This window comes from Mizuhopecten yessoensis, unplaced genomic scaffold (assembly GCF_002113885.1).
Source record: "Mizuhopecten yessoensis strain PY_sf001 unplaced genomic scaffold, ASM211388v2 scaffold9761, whole genome shotgun sequence".
In the NCBI taxonomy this organism is placed as follows: domain Eukaryota; kingdom Metazoa; phylum Mollusca; class Bivalvia; order Pectinida; family Pectinidae; genus Mizuhopecten; species Mizuhopecten yessoensis.
The window spans coordinates 133,564-159,165 of record NW_018408209.1 but is presented as its reverse complement, the minus strand read 5'-3'; the positions used below and the strand labels follow the sequence as shown (position 1 = coordinate 159,165).

The window sequence follows — 25,602 nt, the reverse complement described above, 5'->3', positions numbered from 1 at the left end:
TTCTGTTTTCTTGTAGTATACACACTCGTCTAGCCAGGTGGCGATACAAGTCTCACAATAAACATTCGCCATTTGCATTATGTCGGTTGAATGATGCATGGATATATCAGTGTTAAACGGAATACACATGATACCTGAAGGTTTGTTGTTTTATTATTATATTGTATATATTGATATTGCGGTGTTTCTCGATTATCTGCTGGGATATCCTTCGTCTTGAATCGTATACACTACGTTGACATATTATGTTGTTCTATGTCAATATGTAGCCTTTCCAACTATTTTTTTAATGTTCGGTTTAAACCATTGCAAAGCATTGAAAAAGAATGCTAAGTGCATCCATATGTTAGAAGAACGCTTGTTTGCCATTGGCCCAATCAGTTTCAATGAATTTCGTTTTGTAAACGTCAAGTGAAGTATGTTAATGAGGGGAGGTAACTCAATAAGTACAAACATAGTAATAAAAATAATAAAGGGAAATGACTGCCACATATTTTTATATACTTTATCATTATAGTCTGTTTTACAAAATATATCCACACAAATGTGTCATGTCTGCAAATTCAGGTACTTATAACATTGTTGGATATTTTTATGAGCATTCATAAGGAATGAAATAAGAATATATTTTGTTTTGCCAACCATGATAAAATCTTTTTATGTATTTCTTTAATGAATTACAAATGAGAATGAATTACTTTCAAATTTAACGGAACCAGCATCAATATCTGATTTCATTTCTACAAGAGTGAGTTCATAAATATTACTTTCCTCTCTATCGTAATTAGACTGTCAATATTTAACCTAAAGCAAAAAGGTAAAGATTGTTTAATACAGGCATAGCATGTTAGATGTATTTTAAATTGAAGCAATATGCTCATGTTACTTATAAAATGAAAATAAGTTCGAAAAATGGCATCAAATTTATATAGAGATTCGGGTTGGATACAATGAAACTCACTGTGTAAATATGTATTGATTGCATGCCATAATGGGAAAGATTGTTTTGGTTTCTTTAAAATACTTTTATAGCACAATTAAATTCCATCTTATGATTTGGCAAGTTTAACTATGAAATTAAGATTAAAGCAAAAGTTTCTTTGCTTTTAAAATCAGACAAAATAAAACATCCATTTTTGTTATGGGGTTCAACAAATGTGTGATGAGGAGACAGATAGTGATAATTTAGTTTTTTGGGACCTGGGCATTACTTTGTAACAATTGTTAAGACAAAAACCTGGACTATAGAAAACTCCATCCTTTTCATTCAAGAAATATTAGTGGAGGGAGATAACTTCATTCAGAGTTATGGGGGATCAGGGCCTTACTCCGTGGCGTTTATTAAAAAAAAACGTGAAAAGTATAGATTATCCCATCCATTTCATTCAAAAACTGTTAGTCAAGGGAGATAATTTCATTCAGAGTTTTGGGGGATCTAAGCGTTACTGTGTGGCATTTGTTAAAAAAAATGCCTGAAGAGTATAAACAACCTTATCCATTTCCATTCATGAAATGTTAGTGAATGGAGAAAATTGCATTCAGACAATTCTGCACTGGCTGATAGCTAATAATTATGACACCTCTTTTTCACATGACCATACACAGGAAATAATTTACAACAGTTACTTGAGCAAGTGCAAAAACCTCTTTATAAAAAACGGGGAAATGCATGTAGCAACATTATCATAGGTAATTCATGGTGATTTCTGAAATGGTGATGTGAAAGGGTTAGTTTTCATCATGTACTGTCATTACAAATCTTGTTGACAACCTAAAATATTTCTTTATGATATGAACACACTTTCCCTTTCCATTCCTCATCCTTTCCTTCATCTGTAAAAATGTGTGTGACATGTTTTCCAACCAGGGACTGTGGTACATTTAGGATATCTGCATTCGTGGATTAACCAGGGACTGTGGTACATTGAGGATATCTACATTCGTGGATGAACCAGGGACTGGTACATTGAGGATATCTACATTCGTGGATGAACAAGGGAATGGGGTACATTGAGGATTTCTACATTCGTGGATGAACCAGGGACTGTGGTACATTGAGGATATCTACATTCGTGGATGAACCAGGGACTGGGACATTGAGGATATCTACATTCGTGGATGAACCAGGGACTGGTACATTGAGGATATCTACATTCGTGGATGAACCAGTGACTGTGGTACATTGAGGATATCTACATTCGTGGATGAACCAGGGACTGTGGTACATTGAGGATATCTACATTCGTGGATGAACCAGTGACTGTGGTACATTGAGGATATCTACCTTCGTGGATGAACCAGGGACTGTGGTACATTGAGGATTTCTACATTCGTGGATGAACCAGGGATTGTGGTACATTGAGGATTTCTATATTCGTGGATGAACCAGGGACTGTGGTAGATTGAGGATTGCTACATTCGTGGATGAACCAGGGGCTGTGGTACATTGAGGATTTCCACATTCGTGGATGAACCAGGGTCTGGTACATTGAGGATTTCTACATTCATGGATGAACCAGGGACTGTGGTTCATTGAAGATTTCTCCCTTCGTGGATGAACCAGGGACTGTGGCACATTGAGGATATCTACATTCGTGGATGAAACAGGGACTGGTACATTGAGGATATCTGCATTCGTGGATGAACCAGGGACTGGGACATTGAGGATTTCTACATTCGTGGATGAACCAGGGACTGTGGTACATTGAGTATTTCTACATTCGTGGATGAACCAGGGACTGGTACATTGAGGATTTCTACATTCGTGGATGAACCAGGGACTGTGGTCAATTAAGGATATCTACATTCGTGGATTAAAACACTGGAATTTTGTTAAACACATATTTTTCTACAACACTGATTAGGTTGTTTGAAAGTTCCTGAACACTGAACTGTTTTCCGTGGCTACTAAACTTTAACAGAACTTTGTCCTTTGTTCCTATGGTAAAGAGTTATTTGCAGATATTCAACTGGTTTTTCTAAGCTGCCAATTCATCTTTGTTCGTTGTAAAGTTGGATAGTTCAAAATCATTTTTTCCCAGTGTTTGCCAAAGTCCAAGATTACCATACTGATCTATTGTCTGTTCTTTTTCGTGGATGTTTTCTTTCTTTTGTTTTTCTTTCTTACTTTTAACAATACGTTTTCTTTCCCCAATCATTTTCAATTGGTCACTGATATTATATTGGATTGAAATTCTTTTTCAATAGATGATTTACTACTTTAAAACAGTACAAACCTTTCTAAAATAAATCTGTATAAACATCTTGTGCTGATTGTTTCAGCAAAGAAACAAGTAGATCATCTGGCTCTTTTTTGGGGACAACAAATAATTTGATGTGGTTTGACACTAACATAATGTTAGGATTTTCAATGATACATGACAAGAACTCAACATTTCTGTTGTAGATGTCGACCATATCTAGCGCTGTTTCTACCTCGCCTCCTGCTTTCTGCCAGTATTGCTCCGTGACGATTTTGAATAACAAACCAAGTGATCTTAAACTAGGTGTCATGCTATCATTAGACAGGTGATCTTAAACTAGGTGTCATGCTATCATTAGACAGGTGATGTTAAACTAGGTGTCATGCTATCATTAGACAGAGTTTGACAATGAAGACATTGATGAAGTTCAATGAAGAGTTTGAGGTTTTTAAATAAGAGAGAAGATGATCACCAGCGGTATTGTGAAAAAATGAATTAAAACATGTTTCCATGCATTTTCATTATTGGTATTTTCTTAATCCCTTTGTTTTTCATGCAGCAGCAAGGTTAGGGTCACCAGTACCATCTTTAAAGAAAAACTTTGCTACAGATTTTAAAAGAAAATATGTTGAAGATTCCTTGTTTTGGCCTTCAGTTGTTATGCCTAACTCTTTTTCTTTAGTTGGTAACACTTTTAAACAAACATCACTAAACTGGAGCAGGGGATGAACAGCACATTTAAAAGAATTGTTTTCTATTCCAATGTCGTTTGCTAAAATCGTATTTGTTTCCTGTTCTGTGGCACTTCTGTCAGTCATGAAATTCGAAACATTACTTAGAATGGAAGTTGAAGCATCCGATGCAATATCACGTATAATTTCTTTGGTTGTGTCAACATATGTTTGTGCTTTTCCATCTTTTACTTCTCTAACACCAGCTGTTAACTCTTTCTCTCCAGTTGAAAACTGGACACCAACATAATGTTGTTAAATGTTGTCCTGCAACAATACCTAATTCTGAGGTAAGGGACGCTGCCGCTGACATACTAGGCAGGTTACTACAGCAAATGTTTACATCTACCAATCCCAGTACTGATTTGATGATTGGAGCAATATGCTCCGAAGCAACATTTCAACTTAAAAAAACATTAATACAGTTGTGGGATCGCACAACGTTACACGATGTGCGGTGTGCGCACGATGTGTGCACGGTGTACGAACGGTGTGTGCACGATGGGCGAACGATAAAAAGCTGAACGATCATTGCTTGCGCACATATGTGCGCACGATGGACGGACGTTGTGCGATAACAATCGTGGTTGGTGTAAATTGAGAAATGCCTTAATAATTTATACGGTTTCGTGTTTAGACATATAAATTTGATGTTTACATATGTTTCTATATTCTAGCAACATCTATAAACTTATCTTTCTGTCTATATATACTCATATTTAGGAATTCTGTTTTCTGTGTTTTTAAACAAACTTAATCGACTCATGTAAATCACAACACAATCCCGTATACAGGTAAACATAACCACTTTGTACATGTACCTGGACCGTAGTTTTCTCCCCGCCTGGGGCATTTACGTAACTCGTCGGGTAAGGCCGGGGTGTGAAAATCCAGGTGAAGGGGAGCTATAGGCAAACGAAGGCAAATAACAAATACTATTCATTACGGTCAAACGGTATCGCATATCAGCTCTGCGTGTCAGGCACTGGTCAGGTAAAACTCCGGACACTCATAAAATTGTTATTTACCTGTTCTGTTACCTTGGAGCCAAACCCATTCTTGGCAGCCTAACGGTCGCTGTAATACTGTGTAACACGCATTGTGAAATTGTATAATCTTCATTATTGTGATGAGAAATGACAGATATATACAGTGTACATTATCGCATACAAGCCTTCCGTATTTTTGTCATTTCGTAAGTTTGATCTACAAATGATACCAAATCGCACAGTTGTGCGGAGAGAAGCGCACAACGGGGCGAACGATTGCTTAATCGCACAGTTGTGCGCACCATGTGTGGACGATGTGCGGACGGTGTGTGAACGATGTATGCACGGTGTGCGCACGCTGTTTTTGTTGCGTTGTGCTGTCCCGCAACTGTATATTTTTCTGAGTTTGGATGAATATGGTTTTCCTTTAACACTGTCACGAAAAGAAATGTCATCAATTTTCTTTAGCAACCTTTTATCATTAATATTCTCATCAATTAGAGAGTATACATTCTGAAGTTCAAGTTTCAGCTGGTTGTATTCTTGACTGACTTACACTGCACTCCTTTGTGATCAATTTGTATTTACACTTGGTTTGCTTTATTTTTTCTTATTTTTTTTTTACGAAGTAAAATAACTGTGTCCTGTAGTCTCTGATTTTTGTTTTTAATTAACCTATACTGGAATGACAAGGTTTGGCTTTTGAGCAAATGATTTTTGCTGCAATACTGCTTTGTTTTTTGTTTGCAGCAGCAGAGAGTCTACAAGTTGGAAAAACAAACTGTTTTCTGTAGTATTTATTGAGTAAATGTTTGTCAGAGGTTTTTTTAATTGTTTAATTTTAGCAATTACTCGTCTAGCTTTAACATGCAGGCTAAGTTTATTTAAACTGTTTGTCTGTCTCCCAGACAATTCACAAGCAAGCTGATGGAACAATGTGACATTTCCTTGAACTCGATTTAACAGTTCAGAAATGCTCTGGTTGGTCATTGACATAATGACAGTTCATGAAAAAAAGTTGGAAAATTACTAGATGAAAAACTGTATGCTGTTCAAAATGTAAAATATTTATGTCTCCTCAGAATTTGTATGAAACAAAATAATAAATAAGCATCCTTAATATCCTAGTACAAAACAATGAGGTTAGTAAACAAACATGTTGTGCATTGTCAGAAATGTGTTAAAGGGAATAAATAAGATCTTATTTTGCACCTTGTGATGTCATGAAACCGATTTTGATTTTAAATATCCCATGTCTCCATATTCTTTTATATGCTTTATCATTATAGAATATTACCATAAAATGTCATTAAATTAAATTAAATTAATTTCACTATTGAAGAACACCAGTATGACTGTGATATATTTTAAGGTAGCATAACTTGTACTGATTGTTTTATATAGAAGAAATTAAAAAAAAGTGTTGTATATATATTCATTTGCAGAAATTTACTGATACTAAAGATTCATACCATATGTGGTTAAAATCCATGGAGTATCCATGATGAATGATGAATGATGAATCCATGATGAATGCTGTCCCTCCCACCAATTAAATGTGATAATGTTTGCTAGGGTGAGCTAAAATAAATAATCAAAATAAATTTGAATACAAACGATAATAATGAAATTAATATTTATACATTTATTAAATGTGTCTTAGACAGCACGGAATGAATCAGTGACAATTTTCCCAGAAGATTCACTGCTTATTATAATTGGGTCTGCAGTTCTCATGCACATCCTCTTGTACCCTCGCACAAGTCTTACAGAAGCACAAGAGGAAGAACTTGTGCATTGGGACACAATGTCATCCATGTCATATGCTAAAGATGTTTTGTCAAGGCTAATGCACGACCCTTGTACAGTTGTATCACTAGAGTCAGAAAACATATCACATGATCCTGGCTAAGTTTCACTAGAACCCTAAGTGTGAGAGCCGGAGGTAATGGACAGATCATTTGTATCACCTGAGCCAGAAAACAGATCACAAGGTCCTGGCTAAGTTTCACTAGAACCCTAAGTGTGAGATCCGGAGGTAATGGACAGATCATTCGTATCACTAGAGCCAGAAAACAGATCTCAAGGTCCTGGCTAAGTTACACTGGAACCCTAAGTGTGAGAGCCGGAGGCAATGGACAGATCATTTGTATCACTAGAGCCACAAACCAGATCACAAGGTCCTGGCTAAGTTACTCTAGAACCCTAAGTGTGAGAGCTAGAGGTAATGGACAGATCATTTGTATCAATAGAGTCAGAAAACAGATCACAAGGTCATGGCTAAGTTTCACTAGAACCCTGAGTGTGAGAGCTGGAGGTAATGGCCAGATCATTTGTATCACTAGAGTCCGAAAACAGATCACAAGGTCCTGGCCAAGTTTCACTAGAACCCTAAGTGTGAGAGCTAGAGGTAATGGACAGATCATTTGTATCAATAGAGTCAGAAAACAGATCACAAGGGCCTGGCTAAGTTACACTAGAACCCCTTAGTGAGAGAGCTGGAGGTAATGGACAGATCATTTGTATCACTAGAGCCACAAACCAGATCACAAGGTCCTGGCTAAGTTACACTGGAACCCTAAGTGTGAGAGCCGGAGGCAATGGACAGATCATTTGTATCACTAGAGCCAGAAAACAGATCTCAAGGTCCTGGCTAAGTTACACTAGAACCCTAAGTGTGAGCGCTGGAGGTAATGGACAGATCATTTGTATCACTATAGCCAGAAAACAGATCACAAGGTCCTGGCTAAGTTACACTGGAACCCTAAGTGTGAGAGCCGGAGGCAATGGACAGATCATTTGTATCACTAGAGACAGAAAACAGATCACAAGGTCCTGGCTAAGTTAGAACCCCTTAGTGTGAGAGCTGGAGGTAATGGCCAGATCATTTGTATCACTAGAGTCCGAAAACAGATCACAAGGTCCTGGCTAAGTTACTCTAGAACCCTAAGTGTGAGAGCTAGAGGTAATGGACAGATCATTTGTATCAATAGAGTCAGAAAACAGATCACAAGGTCCTGGCTAAGTTACACTAGAACCCCTTAGTGTGAGAGCTGGAGGTAATGGACAGATCATTTGTATCACTAGAGTCAGAAAACAGATCACAAGGTCCTGGCTAAGTTACACTAGAACCCTAAGTGTGAGAGCTGGAGGTAATGGACAGATCATTTGAGGGACCCCCAAAAGTACATGTACACTCATGACTTGCATGTATGACACATTGCATGCATTTTTATCACTGCCATCCTGGATGTTTTCATGGTCCAATTTATACGATAAATGTTCATCGGGCGTTATGAAAATATATTCCCCGAAAATAAATATCTGCATTATAGTCTCATGTGCATAATTACAAAATGTGGGCACAGGAGGTAAAATATAATATGGAGGCACGTTAATCAAAATACAATCACTTCCATCAGTTATTGGAATCAAGTCGCCTTCGCTTACAGAACTCTTGAAAGTTAGTTTTTTTCTGTAAAAAATGGTGTACATGTTCAATGTTCATGTTTTATTAATAAAATATCTTGCCTAATAGTTAAGACCCTTTTTTCATCAATCTTAAATTAAACTGCCATGCAATGTATTTGATTTTATTTATACCGTTATTATCATGTGAAACTGATAAATGGTATCCTTTTGGTTAAATGTAATTTTAATTTTAATTAAATTTAATTCATGTTAAAGAAATTATATATGATTTTTTTTTTGTTATCCTTTGGGGGTAAATTGAATATTAATTTTAATATTATTTTTTTGGTTCTATGTATAATCAAAATATTCTTACCCATTTGTAGATGCCATTTTGTTCACTTGTTTATGAAAATAATGAATACCTGTAAAAAGAAATCGTATTTTAATTTTGAAAGTAGTAATAAATTTGAAATGGATTATAAGTAAAGTGGAATAACTCTTTTATCTTAATCTTATGTTGTAAACTGGCTACCAATTTGTAAAATTCCTGCATCTACATGCATTTACGAAATATTCTGAAATATGTCCATTAAATCCTCACATCATTAAGAAATACAATATGATATACAATAAGATATGAAAAACTTTGATAAATTTAAGTTATGCTTATTCAACACGTATTACGAAGCTTGCATACTAAGAGCCTTGCGTTGACAAGCATTTAATTTTTATTGATATTATATTCATATTTAATTGGTTTTATATCTATTCTATGCATATGCGATACGAAAAATTATTTACTAATCAATTTTTTTCGCGTTTTTATAAATGCCGACTTAGGGAAGTTTTCCGTCATAGCTCTTTATACAGTCCTTTAGCTTTCTTCCATTTCTGACAAGCCCACTGTGCCACATTCGTCCCTTTTATCAAAACGTCAAACTTATTGTAATTTAAATTTCATAAAGTGGCTAGTGCTATTCAATTACAATATCAGCCTGCTTTGTTTAAGTATGTTAGATATCACTCCAGTAATTTCCAAACGGAAGTTAAAGGGAGGTTACTGTTAAAGGCAAACCTCCACCATTGACGTGTGGAATCGAGCATGTGAACGCTTTCGTGAATACGGCCCAAGGTCGTCCTCTTCTTTACCTACTATTTACTGAACAATGCGAAAAATTAGGCCGTTCATCATTCAATGTGTTGTCAACACCAATTTAAACAAATATGTACAAATCATACACTGTCCTGAATCTGGTAATAATTATTTGAGGTTCTTATGTACCGCTTTATCACAACCTACATGTAGTTCGTAGATAAGACTTTCTATCGAAGTATCAAAGGGACTTAGATATGTTTCGAATAATGAACCTTAATACTGTTTATTATATACTTGATACTTTCTCGTAATTCCAATAGCCGCACTCCATACAAATGACAAATTCTATAAAATAACAGAAACATTATTCAAACTCGTAATCGATAAAACAAACTAGATAAAAAAAACAAGGCAAAGTTTCTATGAAGACCATTTAAAAAGCAGAAGGAGAATAAGACAAGACCAGGTGTTACTGAGGAGAAACGACAACACTTGTCATGTACATTTCTGTTGAAACAAAGTAATGTCGTGTCACCATCTCGGGTAGTGGCAATAACACTACCAGGCTCACTTATGAGCAAAATCGAAAAAAGCAACCTTCAAAATCTGAGGAGGATACATACGATCAACATGGTCAATATTATTTAGTGTCGTCCAAAGACAGCACATTACCGATATATCTGAATGGACAATTGAAGGACCTGGCTGTGTTTTGCTACCAGAGGGAACAGGTGCGAAAAACTCCTGTATCAAAAATTCGGAACTGTCGAAGAGTTTAGGTTAAAATTCCAAAGTTATGGAATTTTGTGCTAGTGAATGTGGTCTGCTAAAAGCTTTAAATAGAAATACTGACCAAGGAAAAACTATAACTTTTTCAAGTTCATAAAAAATTATTTTTACCATATTAATAGTTGTATACTATGTACATACACATTACAACGACATGTTTAGAAGTAAAAACCAACAGTTGATAACGTTCTAAAATATGCTCACGAAGTAATAAAAGCAGAACTTCACGTTATGTGGACAACAGTGTTCACCTTCATGTCATATAGACCACAGTGTTAACCTTCACGTCATATGGACCACAGAGTTCACCTTCACGTCATATAGACCACAGAGTTCACCTTCACGTCATATAGACCACAGCGTTCACCTTCATGTCATATAGACCACAGTGTTCACCTTCATGTCATATAGACCACAGCGTTCACCTTCATATCATATGGACCACAGAGTTCACCTTCACGTCATATGGACAACAGCGTTCACCTTCACGTCATATGGACAACATAATTCACCTTCACGTCATATGGACCACAGCGTTCACCTTCATGTCATATCGACCACAGCGTTCACCTTCATATCATATGGACCACAGAGCTCACCTTCACGTCATATGGACAACAGCGTTCACCTTCACGTCATATGGACAACAGAGTTCATCTTCACGTCATAGGGACCACAGAGTTCACCTTCACGTCATAAGGACAACAGAGTTCATCTTCACGTCATATGGACAACAGAGTTCATCTTCACGTCATATGGACAACAGAGTTCATCTTCACGTCATATGGACCACAGAGTTCACCTTCACGTCATATAGACAACAGTGTTCACCTTCACGTCATATGGACCACAGAGTTCACCTTCACGTCATATGGACAACAGAGTTCATCTTCACGTCATATGGACCACAGAGTTCACCTTCACGTCATATGGACCACAGAGTTCACCTTCACCTCATATGGACAACAGTGTTCACCTTCACGTCATATGGACCACAGAGATCACCTTCACGTCATATGGACAACAGTGTTCACCTTCACGTCATATGGACAACAGAGTTCACATCAATCACACTGCATCAGGCACGTTTACTTATCACGAACATATACTATCAATCTTGAAAGCATTGTTAGTCAAACAAATAATAGGTTTCATTGATTGCATATAAATATATACAAACAGAATATACTTTTTCACCCGATATTTCACATATACCGAAAAAATTGGGAATCACTATATCTCAAGCAAAAAAGAAAGACACCACTAGATTCGGAAACATATTTTTGCCTGGTGTAATGAAAGCTGAGTGTGACCGATTTAAGTACCGGAATTATCAGACAGGTCACACCTTTAGATATATCTAGCATTAGTTCGGGAGCTGGAATTGATAAGCACGGATAGTTGACTACATAACAAGCAGAATTCAGAGGTAAAAGAAATTCATCAAGCTATTCTTATAAAATTGATATAAATGCATATCTTGTTATCTTGAAACAATTACGAAATATTTCTCATAAACATGAAAAGATTATGGAATCATTGCTATTTAAATACACTATGTTGTTTAAATTCTAACTCCACGTGCTAATGAGATGGCGTACAAATTAGCAATGCATAGTCCGACATTTAATTTACCTTAAACGTTATTATGCATTGTAGTACAAAACTGTGTTTAGGCCAGGGTTGAAGTAGGACATATACTGAACATTTGACATTTACATTGCATGTAATTATCTTAAAATTCTGACATATTTAACATCACAATTAAGTTGTTCTTATTCCAATGGTTATCTTCCCCTGAACAGTTATACATGCAAATGTATATGTTGTAAACATTGAATGATGCCAATATGATGTCATTGCAATAATAGTTTATTTCAGAACAACGATGTTACGGATTGTGCTGTTTATGCTAAGCACCAGCCTGATCCCAGTCCTGGGAGCAGAAGAGTGTCTGTGTACTAACTCTGATGTGGTCATACGGACAATGCCAAGTCCAACAGCTCCAGTGGCTGGAAAACTGGCTACAGGCTCGTGTCTGAAACCGTCTGACTTTACACGAAGTGACAGATGGTTACAAATCACTGGAGACCAGGGACCTGTAAGTTATATATTTGTTGTTGCAAGGAGTTGGGATAAGTAACAGTCAATCTATTTGCCAGAGGAGTTGGGTCCGCAGACACAAACCGTCGTTTGTTTGTATGGGCAGGTCCTACCTGAGAAAAATCTATCCAAAATGGAATGTTTCGCTGGAACTTTTGTTAACTTTCAGAATATTTTAACATTTTATGTCTTTTTCCGTTGTGTCGTGTATTGAATTGTAAAGTTATCAAGTTTACGTAGCGAAGGCAATCGAAGTCTTAATTGATGGAAACTTACATTTTGATAATAATAAATTGTTACATTGTTCTGTCATTGTTTGTCATGACAACACTTTTATCATCTCTCGCATGTAGGAACATACCAACGGCCACCTGTGGCAAAACAAACCACGAAAGTATACATATCTCTTTATTCATAGAGCAGTACATAATTTTCAACAAAACAAAATTAAATAGCATAATGTCCAAATAGATTGATAAATTATATTTGGTTCATCATATAACCACCGGCCAAATATAAGTAAAATCACTTGAAGTAGCCATTTTGTTTATTGACGTATTAGTAATAACTTTTTTTTTTTTTTTACAGTCTGGTTACCTGTTTGAATCTGATGCTTTGCAACGTAAGCCGTGCACAGGTAACACCTAGTATATTTTCAGTAAAATTTTTACTTTTTGTATTATCCTGTATTGTTTAAAAATAAGCCAATTTCTATTGGAAGTTAAATTTACATACATAAATACAGTAGAAAATTTAGGCATTCGACCCTACATTATACAAAAGATTTTAGTTTCAAGATATTAAGAAAGGGCTATAAATGTAGTCGACATTTACAAAATGTGTGCATACGTGATTATGGAGTTCGTCTATATCTGTAAGGATAATTGTATTGCTAAGCATATCATTCATCGAGTGTTCTTATATGAGAGCCGATTCATTAGTTCAATTATAGCCATTACTTTTATTTAACTATTTAAACAAAAGGAGTATATTATTCCTATACATGGTTAAGATACTTTCAAAATAAATTACTATATGTCTTATTCGATAACTTCCAAAGTATAAGATCATGAACACTAAAAAGTAGACATTACTATCGACATATTGTGTCTATCATCATCACCGTCACCATCACCACCACCACCATCATCACCATCATCACCACCACCACCACCACCACCATCACCACCACCGCCATTATCCTTATCATCATCACCACCTCCACCACCACAAACACCACCACCATCACAACCACCATCACCACCATTACCACCATCATCACCACCACCACCACCACCACCACCATCACCACCACCGCCATTATCCTTATCATCATCACCACCTCCACCACCACAAACACCACCACCATCATCAACACCACTACGAAGACCACCATCATCATCATAATCATCATCACCGCCACCAACACCACCCCCACCACCACCACCACCACCACCACCACCACCACCACCACCATTATCCTTATCAGCATCACCACCTCCACCACCACCACCACCATTATCCTTATAATCATCACCATCGTCATCATCATCATCATCATCAGTTTTCCCATCTCTATCATTATTCATAAAAGTCCCGCAAAGTGAAGGTTTTTTGAGAAACGATTAATCGAAGGTTTCCAGCGAATAGTTATATTTTTGACAGTGTTATACATATTTGCTATGATTATTCTCGGATTCATATTATTATGTATTTATAACATGATATAATAATACACTTCATAAGCGTTGTCAATAAATCTCTGTCTGTGGTGTGTGTTATGTGTTCCGAGTCTATAAGGTCTGTGTAATATGTACACTACATGTGCATTTCAATGAAATGAAATTCTTGCATTTGATGTCGATTACCACTTAATCCGTATCCAGTTACTAATTGCTGAGTCCAGAATAATTTATTCACCTCTAACTACTTGTAACGGATACATATAACAATATGTTACTAGCAGCATGATGGTCGTGTATTGAAGGTAATACAATACTAATGAGACTGGTCAGCAAACAAAATAAATGGCATTATAACCAATGTATATAACATAGAAGGTTTGCCAAAAACATCACAATTATTTTATGAATACAAGTTATATTTAAAAATTGCTTAGCAAATGGTATATTTCTATTAACCTAGGTACACTTTCTAGGAGAGCAGGCTCGTTCTGTCCTTCCCATTGTCAATCTGATTGTTGTGACGATCGAAATTCCCATCACCATGGTGAGTTAATATTTCTGTCTGATACAAATGTACTTATGCCCAATCAGAATGAAGAGACTAGTGTTATTTGTCCTCATGCTGGACCTGATTGCCTGCCACAAGGAACGCATGTTCGTTAACATTTTGTTATTGTTTATCCTACTTATATTGGTTTGTTCTATTCATATTGAACTTCAGTTTCTACAATGAAAAAAATGCTACTCGTTAGTTAAGCTCTACAAATATTAAACTTTATTATCTACCATATGAAAAAAAAACATAGCGATGTTACACCTGACAAAATGTGGTGATTTAAAATATCGGACTTCATTTTCTACCATGACAAAAGCATGTTATTAGTGAGAGGCCTGTCCTAAAAATGTTTTACTATTATATCTACCATAAGAACAAATTTAACATTATAATGTTACACATTAGTGGTGTAACCTACAAGAAGGGAACTGTTTTATCTTCCATGTGAAAAACATCTTCGCTATAAGTCGACACGGCAATAATTTGCCCTATATATATTGGACTTCAGTATCAACCATAACTATTTGTTTGTTGCTTTACATGTAATTGCTTAATTTTAAATTAAGTCGTTAGAAAACATGCTCGCTGTTGTTTTCATTCTTATTACGTATATAACCTTGAGCTTACATAATGTACTTATAATTTACAGGAGTATATTGTTATTCATGTGGTGCGCACTGTTGCAATCAGAATCAGGATGATGGTATGTTTACAGATTAATTCACCCTTTAACAATTTGAATATTCAATCCATATTATTAAAGCAATAATTGTCTAATGAAACGTTACTTTTAATTCAGCTTGTAGGTTAGTAACTTCAAACTTTAAAAGATTTTGTTAGCATATTTATTTATCTATTTATTTATATCAAACAGGTTTACAAAAAATGAACTATTAATGCCAACTGTTTTGTATTTAGCTGAATATAATTTGGCGTTTTATTTCATTTTCAGTTGATTTAACATGTGAGAATACATTTCTTGTGAAATGCAAATACTCGGACATGTATAAGTTAATTAACGAGTGTGGACTTAATATTGAAATTCACGTCCAAGTCAGTATTCCCCAACACGTAACATAGATGATATTGGCATTTCCAACCAGTGCAGTTCTTTTCATTCACTGCAATCAAACCCGCAGATATACGTTCAGCTGTTGACAAAGTGACGTTTTAATATTGGGGTGTTTTGATATACCCTTCAAAATTCAGTTGATATTCTTACATGTATCAGCTTTGAATGTTTAACTGAATTGTTGACGTTATTATATTTACATGAATGACGTCATAACTTTAATTTGTGGTATAAAGGTATGCAATCAAAATTCAGTGCGCTACAGATTTTACCAATTCCAGCTTCGTTCCTAGTGACCATAAAAGAAGACCATAAACAGGTCGATGCTGAATTAACATGAACTTAAAGTATTTTGTCTTTAAATGATAAGTGAATGCACTGTTAATTAAAAATAATAATAGAAATTGTAATTTTTTGTTAAAAATCAAATTATGTGTTTATTAATCACAATGTCTTTTAGGAACTGAATAGAAATCGGAAGCACATTGATTTACATATTCATGTGATTAATAGATAAAATCTACATAAGTGTGGGAAGTTATAAGAAATTTTCCTCTTTATTTTGTTTTTCTTTCTGAAATAGTCTTGTTTCGGCATTGTTTAGGTCCGGAGTGGTCTAACTGGAGCCACTGTAGTGGAAGCTGTGGGCAGGGAACCAGAAGTCGGACCTGTACAAATCGCTGTCACTCATTACACTCACATACACAAACTGAAACATGTCAACACATGATATCATGTCCTGGTATGAGAAAGCTGCCTTAAATGTCACAAAGGAGATTGTTATATTAAATATATAGCTATATAAATACCATCATAGATAACAGTACGCTTTACAGAATGATAAATAAACAAGAGAACGAAGCACACATGTGGATGTGTACATGCGCGTAATAAAAACACAGATACTGGTTTGATTTTATAATATTTTCAATTCTTACGGTAATGCCCTGCAGTATTCGTTCTATGACGAGGTTCAGGTATGAGAATACAACCGCAGCTGCTACGGGTTATTCATGAGTACAAAGCCTGATCACTACTGGTACGATTGCGTGACTACACACTCCGAAAATAGTTCCTTAAATTAACTATTCAAAACGTTAAATAGCACTTAATTTAATTCGACATTAGTTGAATATGATTTTTCTATTCAGTTTAGATATTCCTCTTTTTTCCTAAAACTAAATCTTTCGAACTTTCGGGGAAAACAGCGCGCATGACGCCAGTTGATCCTCTGTTCTAGTTCTTGTTATGCGCATGTACTCGCCGAAAACTACTGGACATTTTGAATTGTAGGGAAAACACAATTCTCGGTACATTTCTTATATGTTAACAAAAACATAAGCAATACACTACATATGTGTTGTGTTGCAGACCTACTGGTATACACTACAACATGTATCGCAGACGAACATATCACGCTTACCATCAGTATGTCTGCCGCACAAGAAGCGGTTCTACCAGCAGATCTGCAACATCTATGCAGCTTATTGCTTAAATATAGAAATATTTATATACATTATAAGTCTAATTCAGTCATAAAAAAATGATAATAACCTTTCCCGCAATTACTGAACATTCATGATGATATAGCGTACAATGACAATACCATATTCAACTCCTCGATTGAATCAGTGTATGACAAACCTATTAGTATAATTCTAACTGGTGGTTACAGTAGAGCAAGTACATGTATTTGAAGTAATGTTTTTTCATATTTTCTCCGCTAAAGTATCGTTTTCATTATAGTTTATTTTCCTACCTAATAGAATTGGTGAGGTATCATGAGAGCATCGTTAGTCGCCATGTTGGCCACACGTGTAGCCAGAATCGCCTAAAATCCGAATTACATCATCGCTTCCACAGAGTGGTTTTCCATTATGTCTCACTAAAGTATCTCGTCGGCTTCTGTTTTCTGTCTGTATTGACTCTTCGGTTCGGTTATAACATTTCATATGAACTGTATGTTATATTTTTATTTTACTTTTATATTGATATCAAATTGTAAGTAAAACGGGAAAGCTAGTAAATGAATAACACTAATAATTTTCTCTTATATCTAGTTAAGACTCTGTTAGAGAAGGTATTATGATACACTAAATTTCATGTTAACAAATCATAGCTGGTTAAGATATGTCTTACTTGCTTGGACATGATATACCATGACGGGTTCTTTATATCTTTCTTGAAATACTTACCTGTCCAGAGAACCTTATTTCGATTCCTGTTCTTTTTGATTGATGTTGATACATAATGGGTCCTTTTGGTCTTTCGGAACTCGTTGTTTCATAGTTAATTTGTTTGTACACTTTATTCACCAATATTGTGCCCTGATGGATTTTACACGTCATTTCGGAAATTGAAGATGTAGATGTTGTCCTACCTTTAGTTTTAGTGTCCCCTTGGTCTTTCATGTAGATTTGTTCACTTTATTCAGATAACGTTTTGACATACCACATATTCTTTCTTTCTTTTTTCTTTGCCTTTTTTATTTTTTTATTTCAACAGTCTAAATTTTATTTTTTCTTTTAAATGTTTTTACCTCAGTTTAGGTTTATACATAGATATCCAATGTTGTCGTACTGTTGTTACATTTAACAATTTCGTCATAACGGCATTACTGTAAACATTCCTGTAGCTTATGTCAAACTATTTCTATTGTTTCTTTGCCGTAGTATGGACCACTTTTAGCGAGTGTTCCGTTACCTGTGGAGATGGAACTATGTCACGGCATTGTACATATCACTGTTACGGTCTTCACAGTCAAAGTGAAACAAAAACATGTCACAAACCAGCATGTGAACCAGGTAATGTAAACATTGTCACAGACCAGCATGTGAACCAGGTAATGTAAACAGTGTCATAAACAAGCATGTGAAGCAGGTAATGTAAACAGTGTCATAAACCAGCATGTGAACCAGGTAATGTAAACATTGCCACAGATCAGCATGTAAACCAGGTAATGTATACATTGTCACAGACCAGCATGTGAACCAGGTAATGTAAACATTGTCACAGACCAGCATGTTAACCAGGTAATGTAAACATTGTCACAGACCAGCATGTAAACCAGGTCATGTAAACATTGGCACAAACCCAGGATGTGAACCAGGTAATGTAAACATTGTCACAGACCAGCATGTGAACCAGGTAATATAAACATGTTCACAAATCGTATGTAAACCAGGTAATGTATACATTTTCACAGACCAGCATGTGAACCAGGTAATGTAAGCATTGTCACAGACCAGCATGTGAACCAGGTAATGTAAACATTGTCACAGACCAGCATGTGAACCAGGTAATGTAAACATTGTCACAGACCAGCATGTGAACCAGGTAATGTAAACATTGGCACAAACCCAGGATGTGAACCAGGTAATGTAAACATTGTCACAGACCCAGCATGTGAACCAGGTAATGTAAGCATTGTCACAGACCAGCATGTGAACCAGGTAATGTAAACATGTTCACAAATCGTATGTGAACCAGGTAATTTGAATTTTTGTCACCGACCAGCATGTGAACCAGGTAATTGACACATTGTCAGCATGTGAACCAGGTAATTGACAAATTGTTAGCATGTGGAAACGGTAATTTAGATATCAAATGCTTGATGTACCTGCCATTTAAGTTGATTACCCTATTTTATCTATATCACTTTATTTTGATGCTGTTATTAATGCTTACATAGGTGTCTTTTGATTATGCCATTGCTCAGGTATTATGTTTATGTTTAAATAGTACAACATTACAAGACATGTATAACATACCATTACTTAAGCATAACACATGACTTAAAATAGCATAACTTCGAATAATTCATTTGTATAATTTCAGATGACATTCCATGAAATTGCTTGACTTTGTTTGACATAACATGACTTAACATAAATGGAAAACTTGTACCTTTATTGATTATATATTTACATTTGCTCTGCATCCTTCCGCTGTAATGCATTGCAACGGCATCTGCTAAACATTTGCTTTTGTAACGTCATCAATTTCATTTTTTTAATCACTTTATTTGCTGTTCATAAACTGCTCAAAATAACTAAATAAAGCATAACTACTCTATTAAATGTAAATATAAACAATGAATATTTTAGCAAATATTGTTATTGCTGACAAACTGATAAAAAACTACCCGGCTTTATTAAGTTTGTCATCGATAGCTATGTGTGTTATAGGACCATAACAACATTTGCTAAAACATTCATTGCTTACATAAATAATCAGACACGCACTATATGACATAACATGACAAATAATGACATCTAGTCGTCAATACTAATTGGTAAAACGGCATCTAGAATCAGCAAAACTGTCATGATGAGGATATAAATCCGGGGAATGTCGTAAACAAATCTGAAACATATCAAACGAACTATCAGGCACTTTATATAGAATAGGTCAAAATACGATAACTTTTCGTGGGACATTAATTTTCGTTTATTTCGTTGATAACAAAAATCCACGAAATTAAATCCACATGAAAATGTCAGAAATCATCGAAAGATAATGTCCTTGAAACAGGCTAGTATATGCAAACCATGAAATTTTAACCCCACATAAATAAATTATTCTACAGTTTTTGCTATATACACCACGTTGTACAACGTTGTACATGTTTCGGTCTCAAGTATTGGCTGTTATCTTGTTATAAGAAGTAAAGATTGAGGGTTCAACGACTCCAAGTATCCTTTAGTGTTAGCCAACAATACATATGAATGTATTCTAGTGTTATGGAAACACCAAGTACAACTTGTTTGACCATATGTTAAATTTAACATTATCATTAGACATAGGTGTGATGATGCTTGACTTTAAGTTTTCAATTTGTACTCGAAAAGTTAAACTATTTGAATGTTTGACTGGTTTTAGCAAGAAGTGTCTTGTAGTATTAGGAAATATAACTTAATACAATAGTTTTACATGGTCATTTTTACGTGTAGGGGTTAATAATTATAACAAATTTCTTAATCGGGAAACGGTTTATACTTCGTTTTCTTACTGGCATTAAAACACAATTTTTACACGTACACGCATGTATTAAAAAGCGTATCAATTCAATCTCTGTCTTATTTTATGTGCCAAGGAAATTCGACATTTCGGATATGTTACCAGGAACACAATAGACGAGTTTTTTTACTGAGTATTGTTATATCTAATTTCAGAATGGTCGTTGTACAGTGATTGTAGTGTAACCTGCGGAGACGGGGTTCAGGAACGTCACTGCACCAATCACTGTACCCATCATACAACGGAAACACAGTCGTGTCACAACGGACATTGTCATAACCGTACGTTTGTTAGTAACTGGGTTAGTAACAACACAAAAAAGCGGTTACCAATTTTGAAAACATTTAAAAGGGCTTTCACCAAGATCGCCGGGGTTTGCTTCTTCAATCAGATGTGAAGAGATACATAGAGTATTTCCCTACCTTGAGGGTGTGACAGAGAAATCTCCAACCCGCGGGATGATATTCTCCATTGTCTTACCCGAGGTTGTGCCTTCAAAGTAGAGGATGATTGTTTTAGTCCCATCCTGTTTTACTTAAAAAATCCGCCAATAAGCAGTGATTTCATGAAATGTAAGCAATTGCATATTTCACCAGCTAAACCAGAGCTGTCTTCCATTTTCTACTACTGTTGACGTTACGTCAATGCATTGGTGACGTGACGTCATACTATTATTTTAACGTAGATAACGCTATTTTGCATGGACAATTTCCCCCTAGGGGGTGACAAGCTGTCTTTTCCGGCTTTAAAGGGAGATACACATGTGAAGAAATCTGTGTCACCTGCCTGACATAATAGAAATGCTACCGGTAACGCTCACATACACGTTCTCTTTACCCAAGTAATATGTCTTGGCAAAGACGCGCGGTAAGCTATTTGATTGGTCTCAAGTAAAAATATATCTGACCAATCGAAATGATTATACCTGTCCTACGAAGATCATACAGTAGGTTAAACAAAAAAAATCTTGTTCTTGTAACCTAAATAACGTTTTTTTTTTTATCAATGTCTAGAAAAATAAAACATTTGAATGAATAAAAAGTAACAAATAAGTAAAAAACAATTCTTTTAAAAATAACCATTTGCGTCATGATATATTAAATATTTTACCATTTTCGTTGATTTTCCCTTATCTTTAATCCCACGTCAAGGTCATACCAATTGTTCGTCCTTTTCATTAGAAATTGCATGGACTTGGATTGGAAACTATCATATTAGGAAACGAGGGACAAAACTATTTGTGAAGTTTTCTCATCTTTAATTTGATTTGACTTATAACGAAGAAATTCTTGCGTGAAAGTCCTTTTTCTTTCGAGCGGTCATTTTAATGCGACAAAATCGATTTTTGGTAGCTAATGTACAATCTGCTGATTCTCGCACTTTGCTATTATTTTTACTTGATTGTAATACATCAAATATTACTTTATTTATCGGGGAAAAATAAAGATTTGTTTCCTTCCAATCTAAACTTGATGTGCTATGCGGTAATGGTTTTTTGATTCCAACAGCCTTAAATGGACATTGGTCAGCTTGGACGGACTTTGGAAGTTGTACGGCCACTTGCGGTAGTGGTCAACAGATTCGAACACGTACCTGTTCCAACCCGGCCCCTGCCTATGGTGGGCAGGATTGTGCTCCCGATGCTAATGGAAACACTAACACTCACGTCAAACCATGTGGATCCCAGGAATGTCCAAGTATGTTACAATTAACGAATTATTACGGTTATGCTACATGTAGTAGTTGTTTTGATGTTGGTTAACAAGGTGCTAATGACGACAAAACTCAATATAATTTCACTGAATGCCATGTAAACACAGCTTTCGAGATAAGTAATGGTTCACTTTCGACTGTTTATTATTAGATATTGAATGCTATTTTTTATATATCTGGGATAAGATGATAACCCACCTGCATAACAAAAACATAACATTTTCTTTATTTTTTTCTTTTCTAACAAGATGACCTTCAAGGTTCTTCTCATAAATGCAATAAGCTGACTACGATTGAAGCCCTAGCTGAATTGAGCACCACAAATCCATCAAACTGCCCGGATGTGTGGGCTTCCGGAAGTGACCATTTCCTACACAATCATTGCCAAGCCATACCAGGCACGACAGACTGGAAGAAAGGAATGTCGGTAGGAGAAAAATTGTTTGATCGGCTTAATTACTTTAAACCACCATGAAATGTATTATCCGACAGACAAACTAAGGGAAACCGGACTAATTTTATCACTTAGAATCGAAATCTAAATATACTAATCAACACCACCTGTTCTGTTCTGTCGGATGAAATTGAACATTAATTGTTTCATTACACATGGTATATTTCAACTTGTTGACAAATACTGATTATGGTTTGTCATAGGTCGGGTACGACTTGAAAGGAAATAGAACCATCCAACCGTACACACCAATTGCAACTTTCTGGAACAATGCCTACCAACAAGATAGTTCCCACGAGGGTTTTAGCGGCATCTTCATTTCCTATACCAGCAACGGATTCAAGGTAAAGCTACCAATATTATAAAACGATTTAAGTGATCTTTTATATTTCTCATAAATGTGGGATCAGTTCTTAATTGTTTAAAGGCTTGTCGACTGAAGGACAATTAACGAAGATGTTTAATCCAGAAAATGTTTAAATACATTGCAATGTAAAGCTCAATTATGCAAATAATTTAAAGTCGTATATTTACATTTGTATGGCATTGTCACAATATAAACTATTTGAAAGCTGTATCGTTGATCGGACTTTAAATGCCATGAACTAAAATATGGAATATAAACAAACATGACAACTGCTGAAATATCGCTGGGCATAGTGAGACTTGACAATGTAATTGTAAATGTGTAAAAAATTAAACTGAGAAAATACTTTTATTACAACAAAACAAAAGACAAAGGTCTGCAAACTGCACATCGGTTGAAATAAGCAATGAAAACAATGTTAACACTCAAGTTTCTATCCATGACAGAATCAAATGATCTTCCTACTATTTGCTTGGATTCGCCCGACTTTTCGGTGATAATTTATCACCTAGCGGGAATGAAACTTTTACAAATATTAAGTTGGCTGATATTAATTTTGAACATTGGCATTGATGCGAATGAAAACTCAAGCTGCAAATTCGTATTGTTCATACTGCTCATTCAACTTCCAAAAATAACTCCAACATGAAGGGCAAGGTCGGATTACAGTGTTGACTGTATCCATGCACGAACGTTGTTGCGGGGTAAAAATTAAAAATTGCAAATATAACTTTCAGCTCAGATTTCTATTGATAAACTTAAATCACCCTATAGACACTATCATACGTAATCGTATTGATACTAAACTGTAGAGTAAAATTTAAGAGTTTTTAAAGTACCACGTTGTTTGCCAATCAGCGACATCACGCTGTTCCGGCTATTGAACACATCTGTGTGGACTGTCGATAAGGCGGGTATTTGAAATTTAAAATTTAACTTGTACAGTGTAAGTTAAAAGAGAGAAATGGCAGAGAAAACGTTAATATAAGTATTGAACTGTTTTTGTATGGCATTTATGATCTATTTAACACAGGTTTGCTATCAAACAAATCATAACGCGCTAGCATGGTAAGCATCTAAAAATAATAATTTAAAAAGTAAATTCTCCATGAACAACATAAATAATCAATAAAAAATTAAGATAATTAAATTTAAATAAATATTATCGAGGTCCTTAAACTCTCCCATTCAAGTATTTGGATATTTTTCATCTTAAAGCCAATCTTGATTGACTCATTGGTTTTTCGGTTGCATTTAAAACTATTTTTGAAACACAATTCAACAGTCATCGTTTTAAATAATCATTAAATATGTATTATTCAACTAAATCTGAATGTAGTATTTTGTATGTAATTTCGAACAATAAAGGTGCTTTTGGCACAAAGATCTTAATGATGCTCTTAATTCGTATACTTAATTTAGTATCCCTGTTTCAAATGACTTAAAGATTTAATTTTGTTTTCAGATGGCGACCAGAACTTGCGATGGGGTAGCAGAAGTGATGGACATCCCCAGAAATACGACAACATTTACGAATGCAATGTACCCTAACGATCCGTTCAACTATTTTACTGTTAGGTGGTGATAATTTTATTAGACTTCAAATAAAATTGTTGGCTACAAAAAACTGTCCATTGAATATTTTTGACCAAAGTTCAACATTTATAAAAAAAAAATGGAAAAGATAATAAAGTCATGTCGTCATTTATTGAAGACACTTGATATTTCTTAACAGTTGATAAATTGTCATCTGAACATTTAAAACGATTAACAATAAAATCTTAATTTGAAAGTGACTAAGCGACTGTATAACATTGGGCTTGGCGTGTGGTGATGGAAAGCTATGTTTGTAGTTCACTCGCTGCCGACGAACATCTAACATAGTACGCTTTGTGTCCGCTGAAGATTTTACCTCTGTAAGTTATGTAAGTTTATGCTAAATTTTAATGTTCCAACAAGAATGTTTTCACCGAATGGAGTTTTCAGGTTCGTTTGAGGCTACATTGTTGGTAGAGTTTTTCATCAAACTTTATTATAGGGCTGTACACAAGGCAATACAATCATCTGTTAATCACTGCCAATACAGGTAAAGGGACTTTATTATAGGGGTGTACAAAAGGCAATACAATCATCTGTTAATCACTGATATTACAGGGAAAGGGACTTTATTATAGGTCTGTACACAAGGCAATACAATCATCTGCTAATCACTGATATTACAGGTAAAGGGACTTTATTAGAGGGCTGTACACAAGGCAATACAATCATCAGTTAATCACTGACAATACAGGTAAAGGTACTTTATTATAGGGCTGTACACAAGGCCATACAATCATCTGTTAATCACTGACAACACAGGTAAAGGGAATTTATTATAGGGCTGTACACAAGGCAATACGATCATCTGTTAA

General features: G+C 35.3%; 1 protein-coding gene across 1 annotated transcript; it reads left to right on the top strand.

Moving 5' to 3' along the window:
- Positions 1-11,575: 11,575 nt before the first annotated feature.
- On the top strand, positions 11,576-24,855 carry LOC110458773 (semaphorin-5A-like). The gene is made up of 12 exons (XM_021510675.1): positions 11,576-11,651; positions 12,104-12,323; positions 12,914-12,962; positions 14,471-14,554; positions 15,216-15,269; positions 16,243-16,380; positions 18,311-18,442; positions 20,813-20,938; positions 22,166-22,354; positions 22,619-22,797; positions 23,028-23,168; positions 24,657-24,855. Exons 2-12 carry the CDS (start codon positions 12,111-12,113, stop codon positions 24,774-24,776), a joined length of 1,425 nt encoding a protein of 474 aa, XP_021366350.1. The 5' UTR covers positions 11,576-11,651; positions 12,104-12,110; the 3' UTR covers positions 24,777-24,855.
- Positions 24,856-25,602: the final 747 nt, after the last annotated feature.

Coding starts and splice junctions, on each gene's coding strand:
- LOC110458773 (XM_021510675.1), top strand. CDS start 12,111: ATGTTACGGATTGTGCTGTTTATGCTAAGCACCAGCCTGATCCCAGTC. Junction 12,324..12,913: donor TCACTGGAGACCAGGGACCT/GTAAGTTATATA, acceptor TTTTTTTTACAG/TCTGGTTACCTGTTTGAATC. Junction 14,555..15,215: donor TCGAAATTCCCATCACCATG/GTGAGTTAATAT, acceptor TATAATTTACAG/GAGTATATTGTTATTCATGT.